Source organism: Lactuca sativa, chromosome 8, assembly GCF_002870075.4.
Source record: "Lactuca sativa cultivar Salinas chromosome 8, Lsat_Salinas_v11, whole genome shotgun sequence".
Classification (NCBI taxonomy): Eukaryota; Viridiplantae; Streptophyta; class Magnoliopsida; order Asterales; family Asteraceae; genus Lactuca; species Lactuca sativa.
Genome location: NC_056630.2, coordinates 279,219,107 through 279,244,260, shown reverse-complemented (window position 1 = coordinate 279,244,260; position 25,154 = coordinate 279,219,107). Strand labels below are relative to the sequence as shown.

The 25,154-nt window shown below is 38.2% G+C and overlaps 1 protein-coding gene across 1 annotated transcript; it reads left to right on the top strand.

Moving 5' to 3' along the window:
- The first annotated feature begins 21,511 nt into the window (after positions 1–21,511).
- On the top strand, positions 21,512–24,847 carry LOC111918321 (polyadenylate-binding protein-interacting protein 7). Its single transcript, XM_023913999.3, has 6 exons — positions 21,512–21,845; positions 22,390–23,159; positions 23,303–23,681; positions 23,801–23,871; positions 24,064–24,188; positions 24,283–24,847. Exons 2-6 carry the CDS (start codon positions 22,470–22,472, stop codon positions 24,587–24,589), a joined length of 1,572 nt encoding a protein of 523 aa, XP_023769767.2. The 5' UTR covers positions 21,512–21,845; positions 22,390–22,469; the 3' UTR covers positions 24,590–24,847.
- Positions 24,848–25,154: the final 307 nt, after the last annotated feature.

Genomic DNA, 25,154 nt, shown 5'->3' with positions numbered 1-25,154 from the left:
CGCTTCATACTCAGTCACCAATAATTGGCTTTCACATCTTCTTTATGTTGGATTAGTGTCTAAGTCCATAACTATAATTGGTATATACTTGACCCGACCCGACATGGTCCATTTGGGTTGCATGGCATCGGAACATTTGGGTAGACCTTTTGTGAGAAGAGGATATTTGTGACAAATTAATATATTATAAGTTCTAATATATTAATATGAAATCATGTTATTTAATTAGTATTGATCAAGAATTAATTTGGAATTACTTTAGTGATCAAAAGAGACTAATTAAATATATAGGGATTGCTTGTGTAAATCATTCATTCTTATATATGTGGGCTTATGATCCATGATTCCTTATGTTAAGTTTAACCCATGTGATGACCCATGGATACTCCATGGAGGCTAAAACCCATGGATCATAAGGAATGGGTAAAGTCATGAGTTACATGGTGTAACCCTAATAGTCACACTATATAAAGACCCCATTGGTTGGTGAAATTGTCACTAGTGTATACACAAGAGGGCAAGCTGATTTCTAAGGTCCATGTATCTCTTCTCATGGTTATTCCAAATGTTGGTGATGTTGTGTGAACCATTTGAGGTGTCACACTTGAGCCACTAGGCTCTTAAGCTCCATGGAATAAAGCTACAACAAATAAGTATGTTATTCTACTAGATTTTATATTACTTGTACTTCATAATATGCTAGTTAGGATAATACCTTGGAAATTTGATATTTGCATGTATAATAGAGAAAAAATAGATCCAAGGTATTTAAGGTTGCATGTACACCTTAGGAGTGTTAGAATTCTCAAAACCCAACAGTGGTATCAGAGCCTAGGCTGGTTTTCAATTATACTTGATGTAAATTGCTGAAAAAGCTGAAAAAAATCGATTTTATGGTTGTCTGGGCATTGGACTCACCGAGTCCATGAAGAAAATCATCCTACTCGTCGAGTACGTTCATACACTCGACGGGTAGGAGCCCCTGACAACATCTTTTCGACTTTTAAGGCTGGAATTGGACTGGAATCATTACCCTAAGCTGTTTTTGAACCTGTAAACCTGTTTTTGATATGGTAATGTTCATTCTAATCCAATTCAATAGATAATTGTCAATAGATTCATGTTTTGTATTATTTTAATGATTAGGCTAATTACATGAAAAATTGTTTGATTTGAATTATCTTGTTCTTATGAGTTTGCTTAGATTAATTGGAAAATTATGTGATAATGTGTTTTCAATCCAAATGGATCTAAAAGTTATTCATAAAATGTGTTTTTGTAACTTGTCCTCAAGTTATATGAAAAGTCACATTTATGATTCTTAAAAACTCATAGGATTTCCATAAGTTATGAAAAATGGAGAGTCTCATTTTTAAATGTTTTAAAGTCTTCCATAACTTGTCCTCAAGTTATGGAACTTGAAAAGTTTTTCACTAAAACTACTTTAAACACGTAAGTTATGGAATTGAAAAGTTTTTGAATAGTTCAAAACTTGCCCTCAAGTTTTGGAATTTGTAAAGTTTCCCCTCATGAATACTTTAATTCCAAGTTAAGCCCTTAGAATTTTAAAAGTTAAAATTCAACCCTTGTTCTATTATAATATTAATAGTTAATAGTTATATATATATATATATATATATATATATATATATATATATATATATATATATATATATATATAAGACCAAAGTCAGTCCTACCGTTAGTATGCCTCATTCACGAAGCCGGTCTATAAGGGGGTATAAGGTTACTGCCTATAAAATGGCAGTTTAATGGGTGTCCACTCTCACCCACCGCTTCCTTGACTGATGGAGGGTCGTTAGCCGAACAGGTATGACAAGGACTAGAATTCTCCCTTCATTAAAAGTATTAATGATAAATACTAAGTAACTAAACTATTATGAATTCCCAATCTTAGTTACTTAGGAAAATGTGAATATGGTGCTAACCCATGAAATTACACTTTGCACTTTGCTTAAGTTGGTTAGTGGAGCGTGTGTGGTTAACTGACACACTAGCTTGATTTAACAAGGTAGGCAAAGGGTAACTTAATGTTTATCATAGTATCAGTGGGGTGTGTATGGTTAACCGGCATATTGATTGAGTGAAAATATTAAGGGTACCAAGTATATTTGCATGGTTATTCACACCTTGTCTATAGCCGAAGCTGAGTATATAGCTGCTACATCTTGTGCTTCACATGTCATTTGGATTCAAAGTCAATTAAGAGACTATGGCCTGAACATGAAACGAATCCCTTTATTTTGTGATTCCGAAAGTGCTATTCGCATTTGTCACAACCCAGTGCAACACTCAAAGACAAAACACATCGCACTGAGGTACCACCTTATCAAGGATCACATAGAAGATGGCAACATTGAAATACACTTCGTACGATCCACTAATCAACTAGCTGACATATTCATGAAAGCCTTGCCTGAAGTATCATTTAATAGAATAATTCAAGGCTTAAGAATGATGGAAGTTGAATCAGTTCTGAAACCACCTTCACTTTCATGAGAATTACCTTCGTTTTCACCTTGTAAGTATTCATAAAGAGAAATAAGGCGAACGCTCGCACTATTTCGTTTTCGGTTATCTCGGGGCACGAAATCGACCGAACTCTCGCTCCAATTCGCTTCACTCACTCTCTATAAGCGAACTCTTGGTTGATTAATCCACTTTCTTGTTGGTTTGGATCTCTTGTATCATTTTTGTACATTATGTATACTATTTCGTTTAAGCATATCATAAATTTCTGTTTTTATTTCTTTTTCAGAAAAACCAAAATCCAAAAATATTTTACTTTTCTTTCTGTTTATTTTAATTCTTTTTCAGAAAATTAAAAATAACAAAAACATTTTCCTTTTTGTTTAGTTTTATTTCTTTTCTTTTTCACAAAAATTTAAAATACCAAAAATAGATAATAGCGAAACTCGTGACTACACATATCTAGAGTTACTCTAATTCGCTTGATGGGGCAGGTATACACTTCTTTATCTATGTAATAGCTAAGTGTCCCTAGAAGCACTGTATGTTGTCTAAAGCCTCAACGACTCTATGTGAAGCCTTACTGATTCGATATATACAAATCGTTTCTTCCCAATCAGGCTGCTAAATTCACATTAGTCATAAGCTACCTTAGTCTTCTCATAATGAGTTAAGAGTTATCTGCTTAGTCACTCTAACATAGCAGAGGTACAATCTCTTTATCTAGAACCACCTCACAAATTCTCCATTAATTTCATTTTCATTAATGTAACCCTTGAGACTCTCAACATTTACCACTGAGGTTTATGGTTACATAACATCTGTGTTGATGATCTTAGTTTTGTTTCACCACGTACTAAGTGAGACTCAAAATCCAACACCATAATGAATTGACGGTGAACCATTGAAAGTTCTAGCTTTTCACCCACGAATTAACGAAAGCCATTTTCATGGTTTGTACCACGAAATCTCTTTTATTTTTGCGAGATCTTATGGAATGTTCTAAAACCAAGACATTTCTTCGCAAAAGATCTAATTTCGTTTTTGTTTTTAAGATTTCTATTATGTTCACAGTCACTTCAAAATATCCCAACCTACTTGATGTTTTTGGCTACACTGGCCACACAAGTAATTCACCCAACTTTCGAACTTATGTCAAGTATTGTAGTTCAGTTTAAGCGAAAGCCACCCTTAAAGCCGAAATTAAAAGATGTCTTTCAATGTTTCTTAACAAACAATTGATCGTACTTCAATGGGAAACCAGAACAGCACTTCTTAGTCTCTCTTGACTTTGATGGAAGCGATTCGTGCCTGGGATCCATAGTTTCATCTCTCTAATGACATCACTTAAATCCCACAGATGTAACTTGTTTTATTTCTTTTTCTTAGGGACACCCTTGCACAAAAGTCTATTGATTTTCAAAAAGTCTTGTTCGTGGTAATTATGGCTCTTTCATTTTACAGATCTTATGATGACTTGCTTCCACATGGGCTTATTCAAGCGAAAGGTTAACTGATGATTTATGGTTGAGAACTGAAGCGTTGAGAACAAGTTATTGTTGACACGACAAAGAGGATAAGATTTCAAACAAACGACGTGTGCACATTGAATTGTCACCAATCGTCACGCCTCCTGACACACTTTTCGGAGGAACAATTGTCAAATCACGCTTTTTTAGGCGTTGTTTACGAGATTTATACCCGATTGACGATTCGATTTTCTCTCTCTTGGGAAATTGTGTAAAAGGAGTTATTGATTATTAAGTTAATCTTTACCACTTTCAAAATTATCAAGAAACCTAAAAGGCGATTTCTCTTTTATTGTTCATCTTCTCCAAGAACCTTCAATAATGGCCAACTCTTCTTCTGTTCAAGAACAAACCACTCAATCCCATTTTCTCACTATCAAGCCAAATGAAAATCTGATCTTGGATTTAGCACCATTCAAATATGATTACTACTTGCTGCCTATCGTGGAATGTCTCGAGTACTCACCTCTAGTTACCGCCCTAACCAAGGTTGAGTTAGCACCAATGTCGCTGCTGTCAAAGGCTTATTCATCTGCAACATACCTGAAGGAAGAGGAGAAGATCATCTTCGAGATCTTAGACAAGAAAACTTCGATTACAAAGGCTCGGTTTTGCTCTCTTCTAGGGCTAACCTTTGATGAATCAATGGTGAACCCAGAGTCCATCTCCACTGCTCAAATCTTTATGATGTTTTATCACATGGTGTATATCGAACTTCTCACCGCCATCACCAAGTTCAAGACATCTTCTCTCCCACCTCATTGGAATGGTTTGTTCACTCTACTTTTCAAAGCTTTTTCTGAGAGAGTTGTTGGGTCAGACTGTGCCAACAAATTGTTTATCAGAATCCTTTATAGCCTCTACCATGGGATTAACCTTGATTACGGCTCAGTGATGTGGGCTCAGTTAATGCAGAGTATTAATTCATCTTCTCGGCACAACGAGATTTCTTGTGGTCGTTTTTGGACCATAGTGGTGCACAGAGCACTTCAGAAGCTTAATGTTCAAGTCATGGAGGATTTGTTGATGGCTTCGATCGCCACATTCCACACGTCGAAGATCATTATTTCAGACAACTCTAAATTTTCCTTCATCGGATTGATTCCTAATTCTATGTATCGAAGAGTGTCTGGGGAAAGTAAAATTTTGAAGACCTACAAGAAGAAACCAAGTTCAGGTCCAAGAGTGATAACTCCTAAAATGCAAAAATCATTGGATGAAGCTGATACACAAAAGAAAGGAGGTAAGAAGGGAGATAAAGCGAAAAGGGATAAAGAAGGTCCATCTTCTCCAACCCTTAATCCTAAGAAGCGAAAGGGTCAAGGTTTTGACCATTCGGCTCCCAAGAAGCGGAAGCTCAAGAAGATGACAATGCTCCAACCTTCTTCCACAAGCGATAGTGATTACATTCCCATTGATCAAGAGGTTGTTGACAAAAGCGAAAATGAGGACTCCCAATCTGAGGATTCGCTCCGTGGTCATTCGCTTCCAACGTCACCGAACCAAGAGGTAAATCTTGATGATAGTATTCCATCTCCTACTCATACTACTATTCCTATTACTATCACTCCATGTCCACCTCCAGTTTCTAGCCAACCACCCACTTCTACACCTCTACCACCACCAATCTTTACTGAAACCACCGCCACAACCACAACCGAACCTCCAGTCCATGTCAACACATCCGATGCGGGGGAACGGACTTCAGGTGTTGAAACCCCTCTTATAACCAAACCTATTTCCCCTGTTCAATCTGTAGAATCTGACACTATTCTTGGAGGTGAAAATGTTGAGTTTGACACTTTCCATTATAGTCCTTTTACGGACCTGAGCGATAGCGGTGATGATGTCCCTGTCACCAAGAGGCATCTCAAAGCCTTAAACGACAAGCTTGATACTCTTATCGCTTCATCTTCATCTACCACAACATACTATGATGAAGCCTCCAAAGCGTTATTCGCCACTCTCATCAAGGAACACGAAGCTTCCATTGAAAAAGCGAACCAAGTTGTTTAAGCATCTTGTAACGACCAAAAATTTCAACACAATTAAAACTTTTCGAAAACAACCCATTTTAATAATGTTATTACAAAAAGGTTTTCAATACATTTATTATCAGAGTATTTCCAGAACCATGTCATAACATAAACACGAGGAGCGGTACGATCACGCCTTCGCCTTGCCACAGTCTCCTGAAGAACCTGAAAAACATTTAAACCACAACTGTAAGCCCGAAAGCTTAGTGAGATACCCCCAAAATACCAACCACATATACGCCCTTCCAGGCAACGACCTTCCGGTCCCAAACATATCGCCTTCCGGCCCATAACTTATTGCCTTCCGGCCCATAACATAAATAGCATACATAACATAACAGAACATAGAACAGCCATGCATATCGGGACAAACTCCAGTCCAAGCAACCCTGTGCACATAACATATAATCATATAACAGTTCACAGTCAGCAAATCGATCAAACAGATCACATAACATATCATCACCCTAACCAGGATACCGACCTAGCCGACCACTAGCATAACATCACCCTACGTCTCAGCCAACATACTAATTACGCACATACGCCTTTCCAGGCCATGACCTTCCGGTCCACATCACAATGCCTTCCGGCCCACAACATATAATGTCTTCCGGCCCACAACATATAATGTCTTCCGGCCCATATCACGCAATATCATAACAACAAACAACTACCCGGATTTCCATCCGATAAAGGGTCGGCCTTGGTGCCTTAAACCCCGTTGATATAGTGAGGATAACTCACCTCGCACTGCCGAAACTCTGAACTGAAGAAGCATACTCTCGAATCACCAACTCACCGCAAATCCCGAACTAACCATCATAACAAAAATAAACATTGGTCAAACATACTTCCACATATCGGAACAAGACCAAAGTCCAAATCTCATAAAAAGTCCAACATTGGCCCAATTTACCAAATTGGGACCACCTCACCAAATGGGCCTAGATCCAATGTCCATAACAATAATTGGGCCCAACATACTCTATCCATAAATTCCCAGACTTGGCCCAATAATCAACTGCCCACCAACGGCCCAAACTCAAAGCCCAAAAATAAAAGTCCAACAGGAGGAGTACGCTGGGTGTACCCTCCTTGGTACGCTGGGCGTACTACAATGAACGCAAATGAGGATCGGGGCTTTGGCCCGCTACGTGGGGCGTAACTACGAGATCCAATAAGTCCTTTTAACATCTTAATGGCTTAAGCTCTTAAGCCCAAACTTCAGATCCATAGGCCAAATATGATTAGAAATCATAAAGTCTCAGACTTTATCACTTGGGGCGTCCTTAAGCTCTTAATCCAAGGTCTTAATCCATTAAGACCCATATATCTCACACATGGAACAACTACAGCCCTTGGGACCTCATTTTTCTCACTCAAGACCTCTCCAAAGGTCTGAAAGGACAAATAATCTTGACTAATTCGAAACATACAACAAGGTGAGGACTTTTGGGACAAGAATGATGACAAAGCTTCAAAATACATAGATCTACCCAATATGAAGGTCAAGCAAGAAGCTTTATACCTCAAACAAGCTCCAAAGGATGGTATCTCTTCAGATCTACAAGCTCCACACGTTCTTCTTCTTCTTTGACAACTTCTCTTTTCTCCTTCAAGCCTTTCTTTTGCCAACAAGAGCTTTCAAAGGTCAAGCACACCCAAAAATGGAGAGAACACGAGATCTAGGATTTTTCTGAGGTTAAGGATGACCATAAGGAGGCTAAGGGGTGAACCAACATGTTCCTTATATATTGGCTGACCCTAAATTAGGGTTTGGAGTTTATGAGAGTACGTTGGGCGTACTCACCCGGCCACCCCGCCATCTTTCTCTTTATTACGTTGGGCGTACGTCCAGCTTACGCTGGGCGTACCCAACCAAACTTCAAATTACAAACATGCATGCCATGCATGCATGGGACCTTTTCCCACTTACTCCACAAAGAACCATAAACAGTAATCATCTTCGAAACACCGCAACTCCTCTAATCTAAACCCGCTCCCAAATAACTTTACATTCATACGGGGTGACGAGAAGCCCAATGCTTCTAACACATACGCCAGCCCGAAAACATTCTCGGATGAAACTCATTTCTCGAAGAAGGACCAAAATTAACCTTCCTCTTAATTCTCAGGGACTCATAATTAAACACTTAAAGAACGGGGTGTTACAATTCTCCCCCACTTAAATTAGGCTTCGTCCTCGAAGCCTGCAGCAACTCTACTTCAAAATACTCCCATGACGCGCCACCTGGCCCTAACCGAACCAGGTTCCCCAAGTCATAACCATCGAAACTCGAACTCATTTCCTCTTCCTTGCGGTGTCCTGACCACCGTCTCAAACCGGCACCGGCTATACCCTCTGATAATCACACTCAACAACCGAGAATTACCCATGATACATCACTGCTCCAATTCTCAACAATCACTCGACCCATATGGCTAGAAAACCATGAACCATCGGATCCCCGATCCGAATCCCACTCTATCCATTCCATGTTGACGGAAAGACCCATTCTTCAATCTCTGAGCAACTCCTACGAGTTCTCCTCTTGCAATCACATACACATGCTAAACTAGCTCTAGCACCCTCAGGTTAGGAAAACCCGATACACTGATGATATCCTCAAACATCCCCCAGGATGAACCACTAATACATACCCAATACCCTGATCAGAATCACACCGAGAGCCCAAGACTCTCTCCCTGCATCCCTTCCAAGCCTCTTGGCTCTACACCTGCGGAATTCCTTTCGCAACCTCAGCAAACATCCCAAACCGGATGAGCTTCTATTCCACTGCCGCAAACACGCTGCTCAATAACCATACTTGAAATACTCTAATCATAACTCTGCTCTGCCGCTTTCACTTCCGTGAACTTGCACTCCCTCTCGGAGCTACACTCCTCTCCCTCTTTCCTTACCAAGGAAATCCACTTGGCTGCCTTGTCACCACGACAAGTGCTACGGTGCTCACCTAACGCTGCACCACCCCTTTATAGCATAACCGCTATCCATGCAACACATATGCTCTGAATCTGCTCGCAAGGACTCTCGAGTCCATGCACCATCTCTGCTAATCAAGATCAATACCCGGGGCCAGACCTTCTAGTGCTAACACATCACAACATAACCAACCCATTTCCTCGAACCGGTCCGACAATACCTACAGAGTCTTCAGCATGACTAGTCCACCTCACCAGGTCTTCAGTCTAGCTGGACCGTCCTCCCATGCATACCATTCTAGCCCCCCAGGGGTTCCGAACTCTATCTTCATCATACATACTCAATCCTGGCCTGATTCCAGGCCCTCCACACTCAAATTCCCTAGGTCTGTATTGTTGGATAAGGTGTCTAAGTCCATAACTATTTCGGGCGTGTACTTGACCCGACCCGGCATGGTCCATTTGGGTTGCATGGCACCATGCAATTGGATAGACTAAATGAGAGAAATTACACTTGGAGATTATTAATATATTATAAGTTCTAATATATTAATAATATTATTTGATTAGTTTGATCAATAATTAATTTAGAATTAATTAAGTGGTCAAAAGAGAACTAATTAAATATATGGGTTGATTATGTAAATCATCCATATCTTGTATAGTGGGCTAAGAGGCTCCATGGATTATCAAGTTGGGTTCTACCCATAGGATGCTCCATGGATGCTCCATGGGAGTTACAAACCCATGGGTCATGGAAATGAAGAGTCATGACACATTAGGGTTTACATGGTGTAACCCTAGATGTGTCAACACTATATAAGAAGCATATTCTCCACCAAAATCGGCTACACTAAAAAACTAGAGGGCTTGGCCGATTTTAAGAAGTGTGTATTATCTCAAGAGTCTTTCCAAGAGCATTTGGTGTTGTGTGAAGCATTTGAGGCATCACACTTGGGGTGCTAGGCTCACAAGGTTTCAAGGAACACAAGCAACAACAAGGTAAGTTATTCTATCTATTATTCAAGTTAAAATTGTTCCCCATGTATGCTAGATAGGAATATAACCTTGGAAATTCAACTTTGCATGATAATTAGACAAACATAGATCCAAGGTTATTAGGGTTGCATGTACACTTAGGAAGTGTTAGAATGCTCAAAACCCATCATGTATTTCGCCCCGCACGCCTGCCACTTACTCATACCAGCCTACGCCCTTGGCTGACGGAAACACTGCTGAATCCCAAGCAGCTAAACAACCCCTCATGACCATCGGCCTACTGGATAATTTCCCAATTCTCCCCCACTTAGAGCACTGACTAATAACCACCCGTCGTCATCACCGACCTCGCTAAACATCCACACACAACACAATCCCTAACACGCGAACTGCGACCCGCAAGCACGAGCAACCTTCACAACAGCACACATCAACGCTGATCGACCCGAGCTCGAAAGAAACTCAAGCTGCAGCTAACCATTCTTCAAAAACAATACTATCCAATCATCTAATCGGACGCCAGATTACCGCAATAACCCCCATGAAAGATATCCAACGAAATCTGCCATACCAAACCCATAACCACAAAGAACAACGAATACCACACCTAGAGCCACACAAAAAGACTAGCAGAAACACAATATTCTATAATAATCACAGATAATGAAGACATCAAGAAAGAAACATACCCGCGGTTGCATCCGGCACTGCTCTGGCCTCCTCTGCTGAAAGTTGAAATGCACGACCCTGAGCCCTTGGGGGCTCCGCTCCACCCTGACCTCCACCTGTGATCCGCAAAGTGGCTGGTGCTGGAGCCTACACCGGTCCTGCAACAAGTTGTGGGCAGCCGACCCTCAAGTGTCCCACCTGTCGACAATGATAGCAAATCCTCAAACCCCGGGCCTGCGCTGACTGTCGACAATCCCTCGCATATTGCCCCTCCTTTTCGCACTTGCGGTATGCGCCACGGTTCCTACGAACTCCGGTGTGACCCTTTCCACACTTCCCACAAGTGTGACTACCCTGCTCTCCTACCCTGGAATCAACGGTCTTGGACCGTTTCGGCGCCGGCTGCGACTGCACCGGAGCCTGCCTCAACTCACGCAACCGCAACTCAATCTCTAACTCACGCCGCCTGGCGGCCTCCTGCAATTCCAACAAGGTCTCGCACCTCTGCGTAGACACCAACTGTCTGATATCCCTCTTGAGCATACTTAGATATCGGGACATCTGAGCCTGCTCCGAAGCATACTCAGGGCAAAACATCACCCTCTCAGTGAACATTCTGGTGATCTCCGTCACCGACTCTGAACCCTGCTTTAGCTCGAGGAACTCCTGAGCCAATCTTTCTCTCTCAACCCGCGGAATATAACAAGCGCTGAACATCTCTCTGAACTGATCCCATGAAACCGCAGCCCTCTGCGCATCCGAGTACGACCCCGTGGTCAATCTCCACCAATCCTCTGCCCTGAGCCTTAACAGGTTCAGAGCACACCTCACCCTTTGATCAGCAGGGCATGAACACATGAAGAAACACGCCTCCACGTCAGATAACCATCTCATAGCAACAATCGGGTCCTGAACTCCCAAAGGTTGGAGGCTTCGAATTATTGAAGTCCCGATACTGAAAACCCCGACTAACTCCTCCCCTTGCCGCTGCTACAGCTGCTGTAGCCGCCGCGGCAACCGTCTCTGTGAGAGCTGCATAGCGCTCATCAAAATACTCAACCATGGCGGTCTTGATCAACCCGAACAGTTCCGACAACTCTGCCCGGAACAATGCAGCAACCTCATCATGCAGGATCTCACGAATCCCCGCATCCAACTCGCACGAGCTCATCTGACCAACAACCTCGGGCGGCATATACCCGCCTGGAACTCCCTCTCCTGCTCCCGATCCTGACCCGGATCCACTCCCAGCATGCCTCGGGATCTCCATACTGGAAAACACCACAAAATCTCAAACACTTCCCACATCCTGGGATCCAACTCTCTCAACCCAACCCTAGAGATCATGGTTTCCCTGATACGCGTATGGGTCCTGTGCTTTCAGTAGTACGGGCCCATACTACCTTCCACACCTACCCATATTTGTATGAAGTACTACCACAACACCCTAGAGAAACATACATAACAACGCTCAACCCTCACCACTAGAGGAACACTGAAAATCTCCCATAAGGAACTCTAGGCTACAGGCATCACAAATCAGGCAACATTATCATGAAATCCTAAAGATCCCTAGCCTATCACTAGCATGCTGTTCTATCAAAGCTCAAAAACAAATAACATGCATGGTATTTTGGGGTTACTTACTGGCTCCGGCTGATCGTACCTCCTCGTCCTCCTTTACTCATTTTGAAAACTATTTTAAATTCTCTTTTGAAAACTCTCCTCGATTTGAGACTGGAGTCACACGAGTGTTCCTCCAATTCACTCAAACCAAGGCTCTGATACCAACTTGTAAAGACCAAAAAGTTCAACACAATTAAAACTTTTCAAAAACAACCCATTTTAATAATGTTATTACAAAAAGGTTTTCAATACATTTATTATCAGAGTATTTCCAGAACCATGTCATAACATAAACACGAGGAGCGATACGATCACGCCTTCGCCTTGCCACGGTCTCCTGAAGAACCTGAAAAACATTTAAACCACAACTGTAAGCCCGAAAGCTTAGTGAGATACCCCCAAAATACCAACCACATATACGCCCTTCCAGGCAACGACCTTCCGGTCCCAAACATATCGCCTTCCGGCCCATAACTTATTGCCTTCCGGCCCGTAACATATTGCCTTCCGGCCCATAACATAAATAGCATACATAACATAACAGAACATAGAACAACCATGCATATCGGGACAAACTCCAGTCCAAGCAACCGTGTGCACATAACATATAATCATATAACAGTTCACAGTCAGCAAATCGATCAAACAGATCACATAACATATCATCACCCTAACCAGGATACCGACCTAGCCGATCACTAGCATAACATCACCCTACGTCTCAGCCAACATACTAATTACGCACATACGCCTTTCCAGGCCATGACCTTCCTGTCCACATCACAATGTCTTCCGGCCCACAACATATAATGCCTTCCGGCCCACAACATATAATGCCTTCCGGCCCATAACATGATGCCTTCCGGCCCATATCACGCAATATCATAACAACAGACAGCTACCCGGATTTCCATCCGATAAAGGGTCGGCCTTGGTGCCTTAAACCCCGTTGATATAGTGAGGATAACTCACCTCGCACTGCCGAAACTCTGAACTGAAGAAGCATACTCTCGAATCACCAACTCACCGCGAATCCCGAACTAACCATCATAACAAAAATAAACATTGGTCAAACATACTTCCACATATCGGAACAAGACCAAAGTCCAAATCTCATACAAAGTCCAACATTGGCCCAATTTACCAAATTGGGCCCACCTCACCAAATGGGCCTAGATCCAATGTCCATAACAATAATTGGGCCCAACATACTCTATCCATAAATTCCCAGACTTGGCCCAATAATCAACTGCCCACCAACGGCCCAAACTCAAAGCCCAAAAGTAAAAGTCCAACAGGAGGAGTACGCTGGGCGTACCCTCCTTGGTACGCTGGGCGTACTACAATGAACGCAAATGAGGATCGGGGCTTTGGCCCGCTACGCAGGGCGTAACTACGAGATCCAATAAGTCCTTTTAACATCTTAATGACTTAAGCTCTTAAGCCCAAACTTCAGATCCATAGGCCAAATATGATTAGAAATCATAAAGTCTTAGACTTTATCACTTGGGACGTCCTTAAGCTCTTAATCCAAGGTCTTAATCCATTAAGACCCATATATCTCACACATGGAACAACTACAGCCCTTGGGACCTCATTTTTCTCACTCAAGACCTTTCCAAAGGTCTGAAAGGACAGATAATCTTGACTAATTCGAAACATACAACAAGGTGAGGACTTTTGGGACAAGAATGATGACAAAGCTTCAAAATACATAGATCTACCCAATATGAAGGTCAAGCAAGAAGCTTTATACCTCAAACAAGCTCCAAAGGATGGTATCTCTTCAGATCTACAAGCTCCACACGTTCTTCTTCTTCTTTGACAACTTCTCTTTTCTCCTTCAAGCCTTTATTTTGCCAACAAGAGCTTTCCAAGGTCAAGCACACCCAAAAATGGAGAGAACACGAGATCTAGGGTTTTTCTGAGGTTAAGGATGAGTATAAGGAGGCTAAGGGGTGAACCAACATGTTCCTTATATAGTGGTTGACCCTAAATTAGGGTTTGGAGTTTCTGAGAGTACGCTGGGCGTACCTCTAATACACTAGGCGTACTCACCCGGCCACCCCGCCATCTTTCTCTCTATTACGTTGGGCGTACGTCCAGCTTACGCTGGGCGTACCCAACCAAACTTCAAATTACAAACATGCATGCCATGCATGCATGGGACCTTTTCCCACTTACTCCACAAAGAACCATAAACAGTAATCATCTTCGAAACACCGCAACTCCTCTAATCTAAACCCGCTCCCAAATAACTTTACATTCATACGGGGTGACGAGAAGCCCAATGCTTCTAACACATACGCCAGCCCGAAAACTTTCTCGGATGAAACTCATTTCTCGAAGAAGGACCAGAATTAACCTTCCTCTTAATTCTCAGGGACTCATAATTAAACACTTAAAGAACAGGGTGTTACACATCTACTCTATCTGTCAGCAAGCAACCAAGAAAGTCGAACAACTCATTTCTGATGCTCAAATCTTTTTAGATTCTCTCCAGGCTGCCGCTGAAAAGAATGCTTCCACTGTGAATGCCACAATTGAAAAGCTCACCACGTCGCCTTAATCTGAGAAGGATCACTTTGAGAGCATTCGCAAAGGTCTTCAAATGAACAATGCTGAGTTTCAAAAGAATATCAGTTCGAGACTTGATACACTTTAAGCTGATTAGGCGCTTGAAAGTAAAATAATGGATGACCTAGCACTCAAAACAACTCAAATCAATACTCAATCTCCTCGGCTCAAGCAGGTGAACAAAGAGCTCGACAATATGAAATCTGAGAAAGCTGTGGTGAAGGTGTGTGTACGAGATGTTAACGTCTTACTTTCTAATCTCCCGGAGGCTCATGATTCTGTTCTCACAATCAGTGTTCGAGGCCATTTGGCAGAAAAGCTTCGCCCAACCATTGACATACTAAATCGCATCGAGGGTGTTTCTGTGGTTGGTATCCCTCCGAAACAAGGGGGAGAAATTGAAGATCCATCAAGAAAAGAAACCACTCGGGATCCACCAAAGTTGAATGTCACAAAAGAACCGAAGGATAATGTAACTTCGGGTTCAGATGCAAAAGCGAAAGGGAAAAAGATTGTTAATGATAGTGATGAAGAAGAGCCAGATGAGAATGAACTCATTCACAGAAAGAAACGTGAAGCAGAAATTGATGAACACCATCAGATAGTTCGTGATGCAGAAGAGAAGAAACAAAAGGAAAAAGAAGCTCACGACACAATGGAGAGCAGAAAAACTCTCTTTCCATTGTGGACGTTGGACAAACTGATAAAAGAAGCTATTGAATTTCCTAGCGTTCATTGGCTAGAACCGGCCACTTCATTCGACCTGTAGAACACAAAAGACTCTCAATTTGACATGCCAATAACTCAAAGGGCTTTCATGTTTCATTCTTTTGAATCTATTGCTTTTGTTCCGTCCCCTGAGACAAAAGTAGAGAGGGCATTAGTAGATTACTATCTCGCTTATTCCAAGCCTCAATACTTAACTTGGAGTGCTCATAAAATTACAACGGTCAAGGTCATGAAGCCAATTGCTACAATAATCTTTTTTAATGTCAATTTCAGGGTGACACGAGGTTTAAACAACGTTGTACATGAGTTTTCGCTTGCTGATCTACCAAATCTTAATCCACATGATTGGATTTTGCTGACGAACCTCCTACTGACCGAAGAATAGAAATACGAACCTATTCTCACTCATCTCAAGCGAATGTTGGTCTTGTACATTCATGAAGTATCAAAGCTTGACACTGAAATTGCTTCTGTTATGAAGCGAAAGACAACAGTTAATCCTATTGGAAAAGCAAGCAATGTGAACAAGATGCGAATGGGCAAGATCGATGTGAATCATTTGACTATAATGTTCACTCATGGAGTCAAAAATCAGAAGTGCCTTTTTGATTTGCCCAACAAACACTTATTCTCCACATCTTGTCTAGAACACATTTTGGAGATCATTAACAAGTGTAAACTTAATGATGTTGCTGCGAAGAAATGCTTTAACGACATGATTCGCTGGTATATCAACTTTCGTCGTACTCTTCTCGCTGTTATTCCAAACCTTTTTAAGACCATCAAGAAAACTCAACAGACGTAGCAGTGAAGCATCTCTCGCCTCAATTGACGCAGAGGGGGAGATTGTTGGGATTACTGGATTGTGTCATTGGGCTATTTTGTAAATGACCACTATGTACACGGTTTTGGCCTGTCTAACCGTATTTAATATTAGGGTTAGAGTATATATGGTGCATGCATGCATCTTATTTTAGTTAACTATAGATCAATCTTTTCTGTGTAACCCTAACACGCCTCTACAGTAGCAATTCTTTATAGAGTTCTTCTGAGGTTGTGTCTTTTAATCATTCGACACCAGTTGATCCATCTTGTGTTCTTGTTTTCATATCGTGCTAATACTTTACTTGTTAAAATCTAATCAATCTAAGATGATTTTATTTCTAACAACCTTTACTCCTCAGTATAGTGTCCACTATTACATTCAATGACATATATTTTCAACAAAAACGTGATGACACCGATAGAAGAGGTATTTCACACTTACATAAATCTACCAAAAGCTGTGTGTGTTGGTATATGGTAAATCAACAGACGCGCATGATGAATATTTAAGAATGAGTGAAACTGTAACACGAGATGCTCTTATACATTTTATAACAGGTGGTATTTCATGCTTTGATGAATAGTATCTTAGAATGCCAAATCAAGATGATTTCGCAAGACTACTCCATGTCGAGGAAGAGTGCGGATTTCCAGGTGTGATAGGAAGAATTGACTGCATGCATTGGGAATGGAAAAATTACGTAACGCTTGTGTTCCAGATTTATTAAAGTTACTTTTATCAATGACCAAATAACAACATAATATCATCCAAAGGTGGTGTTCGTGCACTTCACGCACATAACACACGTCTATCACGTCTCCACTCCAATCACCCTTGTAAGAGAATATATATATATATATATATATATATATATATATATATATATATATATATATATATATATGTGTGTGTGTGTGTGTGTGTGTGTATGTGTATGTATATATATATATATATATATATATATATATATATATATATATATATGGTTAGGTTATTTTGTTTTTACTAACTATTGTGTGCCAGAATGCACAAATCTGGACCAACGGATGAAATTAATCCATGGACATGATTTGAGGGTGTGTGATACTACAATGGGATAACATGTACTATATAATCACACAAATTTTAGCAAAAGAGTATTTTGGTCAATTAACCTATTTTATAAAAAAAAGAAATTTTCAAATTTTAAGGGATCATTAATTCCTTTATTTTTTAAAAATCTGAATTTTTAAAATCAATTCTAATTAAAATTTAATATTATTTTTAATAATAACCGATTTTATTCTGTCAGAATAACAATAAGTCAACAATAAACTAGTAAATATATTTGCGGTTTTATTCTTGCAGAATATTGTTTCGTTCAAGATACTTTTTATATTAAACATGCTTAAAGAATTATATAACATATTATCAAGAATAACATTTTCTAAAGAATACAGATTACATTTATTCTTAAAGATTAAAACTAAAAATGGTTAAAAAAGAAAAAAAAACATCAAAATCTAACAAAAACACTAACCATTCCAAAAGAATATTATTGTTAAGAAACACTTTATACATTTTAGCATAATACATTTTGCAAGAATACATTCTAGTTCTCCATGTTTTTTCTCCTTTTCCACATCAATGACAATCTCTTCAAAACCTAAATCCACAAAAAAATAACATAATCAACTTTTAAATATTAAAAATTTCAGAAAATTCTAAAAGAATAACAACTATAAATTCTGATAGAATGTAGTAGACATAAATTCTGATAGAATGTAGTAGACATCAAACAATTATAATTTATTCTAACAACATGCATTACTAGTTATTTTGCTAGAATATATTATCGCTATTTTAATAACATGCATTACTCGTAATTCTGCTAGAATGCATTACCAGTTAAACAAATATACTTATTGTTAACAAAACATTCTTAAAGACACCAAAATAACATAACTACACATATTAACATCAATTCTAAAAGAATATGTCATTTATATTTGTTGCTTAAACTTCAATTCCTTAAGAATTCTAACAAAATATTATCTACTTTACTTCTAACAGAATATTTCAAACACAAGTATAAACATGTTACCTTAACATATTCTGACAGAACCTTCCCAATAAGTCAACATATCAAACTTGCCTCTTTTACACAAAAACTTTCTTTTTTTGACATTATATCAAACACTTGGATGGCATGTTTATTATCAAAATTCAAAAAAGGCAACAAATACACGACATACATACTAATCCACACTGTATGCGAATTATGCACAATTTATACCTTTATAAACCTAATGTATATATATTTCCAACGTTAGACTAAAAGTAATGGACACAAAATCCATCCATGATATTTGTGCTTTTTGTTTTATTTATTAATTTGAATTTTTAATTCATAGATTCGATTTTCAATATTAGCCATGTAAAAATTGATTGATTTTTCTTACAGAGGCTTTTCTTTTGAGCTGAATCAATGATCATATTGACACATCTTCCATTTAATTAATATTAACTGATTATATCAAACTTCATATCGATTGCCACGAATGACTCTTAAATAATAATTTTAATACAAAACTATGTAGATTAAAGAAAATGATTATATACTATAAACCAAAAAAATGATTAAAGATAGAGACATTACCTGTTGATGATCGTTAGGAAAATTCATAAACATGAATGATTTCATGTTGATTTCTAATCCAGATTACACGCTTGCTTTAGATTTGGGGCTAAGAAGTGGTAATTAAAATGAAAGACACAGTGGGGGAATTGAAGGTCGCTATACTTGAAGTTTTGAGAGATGTTGATTGACTCCGATGACAATGTATTGATTGAGAAAGAAAGAAATGTTGGAGGAAGAAGATTTGTAGATGCAAATGAACGACATGGGTTATCTTTAGGGTTTTAAAATACTGATTTTTTTTCCTTAATTATAGGATTAAATTAAATGAGCTTATTAACTGTAAATACAAAAAACCGAAAATGCTCTTATTTGATTTAATTAATTATTTAATAGTTACTAATTTATGATTGGTGCATACATGCACACAATAGTTAAATAAATAAATAAGGGTAAGTAGGTAATTTGATAATTAGTTTCCACAAATAATAACATGTAATTATGGTAACCATTGACTTAGTTACCTAGGTATTTTTATCCCTTTTGAAAACCACAATGACGATCTTTTTTCATTCTTCACTTATCAAATCCGATCGACACATCCCAAAATCGGAACTCCTCTTCTTCTCGTCTCATCCCTCCGGTCGACAGAAGCCAAATGACTCTTCCGGCGATTTGGGTCTACCCTCCATCATAGTGCGTAGCAGTAGTGCGGCCTGTGTTCCTGCTTACAAAATCATCCCTCAGCTCCATAAAGAAGGTCGATTCCCTGTAGAAGGCAAGTGCAAATTAAAAACCCACACAATACACTTTCCGTATGTGAAATTTACGTTTTTTTGTAGTGTTTTATGTGATTTTGGTTTCTGGTGACCACGGGTGAGAGCAGCTTGATGAATTTTGGGATTTTTTTCATAGATTTTCAAGGTTTGGTTATTGTACTTTACAAGTATAAAAAATTTTGTGTTCAAGCTTCTTTTAATTTTTATTTCCATGTCTGTGTGCAAGTTTTTGTATTTTTTATGGTGTTGGATTTTCATTGTCCGCCAAGTGTTTGATAATTTGCTTCACTAAGTTTTGGAATATCTGATTATCGGAGCAAGGTTTCCGTCTTCATGTGTGTGCCTTGCTCGTAAAGATGGTATGACTTGTCAATATGTTTTCTTACTTTTTAACTAAAAATTTTCCTGGTGAAAGGGGGTATTGGAGATATAGTTGAATAGCATAGAGAAATACAAACTCCGAGAAGCTTTTAGGATGTGGGAATGATGAAAGCAAAGTCACTAAAGGTATGCCATTTCCTTTCATAATTACTTAATAAATGATGTTTTATTTATTTATTTAATTTTGTGTGTTTTCTTACATCTGAAAATCTTTGATATATATTCCAAAATTGGGCAGGAATGTATTACATAGAATACACACTTTAAAATCCAGGGGTTTGTTTGAATGTTAGATATAAATCATTGGGGTGTTTGGGTTTGTTTCATTTGATAGAAAACAATAGTGTTTGGATTGGGTGTTTGATAGGGAAGGGAAGGAAATGAAAAGCAGTTTTTTTGGCTAATATACATATCAGAATGAGCAGTTTTTTGGCTAACATCTATTGGAATGGAATCAAGAATTCCAATTCTGTTGGAATGGAATGACGAATTCCAATTCTGTTGGAATCACAGAAGTTGATGCTTGAAGAATGGACCACAAAATTGAAACGGACCACATTATTCTTTTAGAATGTATTAGTCGTTGTTAGATTTTGATGTAATTATTAACAATTGTTACCCGTATTGTATAACAAATAATTTATTTTTTGTATTTATTCTTCAATTGATTGTTCAAGAATTTGTTATTCTACAAGAAGTTTTTAAATTCATGATAAAAAAAAATAGGTTCAATGATATTTTTATTATTTATGGTTCAAGAATATTTTTATTTTTGAATATATTCATATATTCTGTTAGAATGTCCGAATTAAAAGATTTATAATTCGTAAAATCGGATTTTTAAAATTAATAGAATCTATGATTCCTTAAAAAATGCAATTTTTCTTTATTAAATCTATATTATTTGACTAAATTACCCTTGTAATTAATTAAGATGATTTTTTCAATTATATTTAATTCAATAATATATATTAACCACTTTATTAAAATAAGTAAATTTGATTTGCCTGCATTTATAAATACAATAACATAATAATTATTTTAAACAAAATAACCTAAGTCTATATATATATATATATATATATATATATATATATATATATATATATATATATATATATATATATATATATATATATTATTTTACCGTTTAATTAAATAAATAATATATAATTTTTTAATACTGTACATCAGCTACAGCAGCTCCAAATGCCCTCGAAAGGTCATGATTCATGAACGAAAGCCAAGGGGTTGTACTTGTAGAAGCAATAAGCATGTACCATTTGTACCTAGGCTAGTGCAAGTGGTAGCGTGTCAACGTGTTTATGTGTGGGTACATGGATACTTGGATAGGTTGCTGAGGCTCCCTTCTCTTTATTTGTGGTGGGTGGATATCAGGGTTTCTTCCACATCAAATTATCAAAACCAAAAACACTCGTCAACGAACAGCTCTCATCTTCATACCCTCAGATTCACACATACATACGCGATAACCTCTCCAAAATCATCTCCATACTTCTTATCAGTCACTGTCTCTGCTTTTCGTTTAACAATTTTCACATATTCTGTTTAGATTTATCTAACTTCCATCGTCAATGGATCGTTTGTGTATGATTTCGTCGATCCTCGAGCTTCGCAAAGGTATATAATTCAACACATACAGCTTGTATCATGATCAGATCTTGTGGAATCGTGTTAATTGTTCTTGTTTGTGATATCTCTTACTGTTGATGAACCGAAATTGTGGTTTTCGATTAAAATTGTTTTGTATCTGTTTTTCGTTTAGGGTTTAATTCAATGAATTATCAACATTAGTTATTGCAATTTGATTACTTTGTGCTTTGTTATTACATGATTTTTAGTATAATCAAGATCTTAGAAAGTTAGATTTTGGTAGATACGGTCTACATTCAATGCTTTTTGGTTTTGTGATGTTATACATAAACTACATGCATTATTTATAGTAATCTATTAGTTCGGTAATCCAATTTCTTCCTTGAACATTGCAAAAAATGCTGAAGTTTTCTCAAATTATCGACTAAAAAGGAAATGTGTGTTGTTACTTTAATGCTAGTTTTGTATAATTTCTGTTTTCTGTAATTCTTTCTTCATTAAGCCTGTGATCTTGACAAGCGAGTATGAGTTCCTGTGAGTAAATCTGCAGTCTAAAATATCTGTTTTGCAGGATTTGGGTAATGCTGGTTGCAACTGGGAGGTTCTTTCATATGCTGTTAAACTAACTTTATTTTCTTGCCACAAAGAATAATGAGCCTACTCAATAAAGGGGCTTCTGCCATTGATAAAAACCTTAGCACAACAGGGAAGGCAAAAACTTTAAATCCAGATGCTGCAGAATTCGTTCCATTTTCTCTAAGATCACCATCTGGAAACACACGTTCTTCAGACACATCTAATTTTGGCAATTTTAGTGCTTCAACGCCAGGGAAATCAATACTCAAAAGATCAGAATCTTCTGTATCAAATAATTCAGATGATGAAGCCCACCAGTTCTGGCGTCACCAACTACCTGATGATATAACTCCTGATTTCCATGTTGTGGGAGGAGAAGAAGAATCTAATGGAAATGGAAGCAATAGCATTTCCATTTCCATTCCCTTTTCAACTTTGTCTATAATGGATGTCAATGGAAGCTCAAGGTTCCCTGAGCAACATGAATTATCTCCTCATCAAATGAATGGTGGCAGGTTTGGTAATTTTCATCAAATGCATGGTGATCAGTTGCTTGGTGGGATTATAGATGAGCCACTGCCACCCTACAATGGTGATAATGGGCAAGGGTATTTAGATGATATGCTTAATGAGGGTACAGAAGTAAATTCTCTTGGATTTTTAGCTTCCCAATTTCCAGGTTTTGCAGCTGAAAGTCTTGCGGAGGTTTATTATGCTAATGGATGTGACTTGAATTTGACAATTGAGATGCTGACTCAGCTTGAGGTATCTTTTTTTTTTGTTTACATCATTTACTCTAAATAAGAAACTGTGTTTGTTTATATTTATACAACACTTAGGCTGTTTCTTTTCTTTCCTCAACAAGGTGTTGTATGTGTAAAGTGTTTTTGGTTTTGATTTGATTGCAGCTTCAAGTAGATAATGGTCTGAATCAGAATCCAAACTCCAAAGTCTTATCATCACCAAATCTGAGTGCTCTTGATTTCCCTGCACTTTCTCCCACAAATAATCATCACATTGCACCATTTTCTGGTCAACAAAATGTCAACTCTTATCTTTCTTTAGAGAAAGATCTACTCATGTTCAAATCATCCTCCACTTCTCCATCACTTGGAGCAACCGATTTTGCTTCAGCAGTTAGGAAAATGGCATCACAGGATTCGAGTATATGGAAGTATGATAGAAACCCTTCTCCAAATTCCACCATTGGATCAAGTAGAAGCTCTTATTCCAGTGGTTATGGGCCCCGTTCGGCTCCTGTTTGGCTTGAAACTGGTGATGCAGTTGGTAATGTTTTCGTTGAAGTTTAAATAATATATATATTTTTTTTAATTTTTTTTTTAGTTTATTATATTATATGGTTAGTTGTGTTGTGTCTTTGTGCTTTAACTTTGTTGAGATCACAGCAAATATGTATTCTGAAATGCGGGGTGAAGCTCGTGATCATGCACGTTTACGCAATGCATATTTTGAACAGGTATTTAACCATTTATATGAGAGTAAATGACCGTTTTACCCTTCAACCGAATAAATAAAACGTAGGGTCTCCTAAGAAATAACTGGTGAATAAGAGTATTTAAAAAAGAAATAACAAGGTTCTGAATGCTACTAATTATTTAATATTAAAAGTTTTTTTTTTTTTTTCTTCTTAATTTTGGTTTGAAAATAGGCACGACAAGCTTATCTTATTGGCCAAAAGGCTTTAGCTAAGGAACTGAGTGTGAAAGGGCAATTACACAACATCCAAATGAAAGCTGCTCATGGAAAGGCTCAAGAATCTATCTACTATCAAAGGTTAGTTTTGTCCAAATACAAAAAAATAAAATAAAAAATGCCCTGATAAGAAAAAATAAAAAATAAAAAAGTGGTATTATTTCTTCTCTGTTAGGAATCCGGTAAGTCCAGAAATGCAAGGGAATGGAAGAGGAGGGCAGGAAAGGATAATTGATCTTCACGGGCTACACGTGAGTGAAGCCATTCACGTCCTGAAACGTGATCTGATGACGTGGCGTAACATTGCCAGGTCAGCAGACCAGCGTGTCCAGGTGTACATATGTGTGGGGACAGGCCACCACACTAAAGGGACAAGAACGCCAGCTAGACTTCCGGTTGCTGTCCAGAGGTACTTGCTGGAGGAAGAGGGGCTTCACTACTCTGAACCCCAACCAGGGTTGCTCAGGGTTGTCTTGTATTGATTGCTTCATTGATTCATCAGTTTTTGAAACCCTAAAAAAAGGGTTTAAAAACTCATGTTATTCTTGTATGTATGTATGTATGTGTACATGGAAAAAAGATTAGGAAAAAACTGGAAGTAAGGAGAGAGAGATTAGGAAAAAGGAAAGAAAAATGTATCTGTGTATTATATAAAAGGTGTAATCATGGGATATACAACTATGTTTTGGTAGGGATTTTTGATTGGAGATTTAGTGTAAAACAAAGAGAGTTGTTTGAAATCTAATCCCTCAAGGAGTAATCATGGAACGAATATAAAGTTTTGTCATCAATTAGTACTTGGTGACGTTCTTTTAATGTCTAAAAACATTTTCATCAATATTTTCACAAAAGTTGAACAAAATTATATTACAATAATATTTAATGTAATTATTTTAATAAATGCATTACATGTATCACATGTAAGGCTGGCGGGAGTCCCCTATCCTATCCCTTCCATCCTTAATTCCATGTAACCTTTTTTCCTTGTGATTTTCATTTCTCTCATCTTTAAACACAAGAAATGTGTCCTTAGTATCATTCCCATAG

What these genes read in the sequence shown, in the direction of transcription:
- LOC111918321 (XM_023913999.3), top strand. Translation starts at nt 22,470, where the DNA reads ATGAGCCTACTCAATAAAGGGGCTTCTGCCATTGATAAAAACCTTAGC. An exon ending in TGAAACTGGTGATGCAGTTG is followed by an intron (nt 23,682 to 23,800) that starts GTAATGTTTTCG and finishes TTGAGATCACAG; the next exon opens with CAAATATGTATTCTGAAATG. An exon ending in GCAATGCATATTTTGAACAG is followed by an intron (nt 23,872 to 24,063) that starts GTATTTAACCAT and finishes GTTTGAAAATAG; the next exon opens with GCACGACAAGCTTATCTTAT.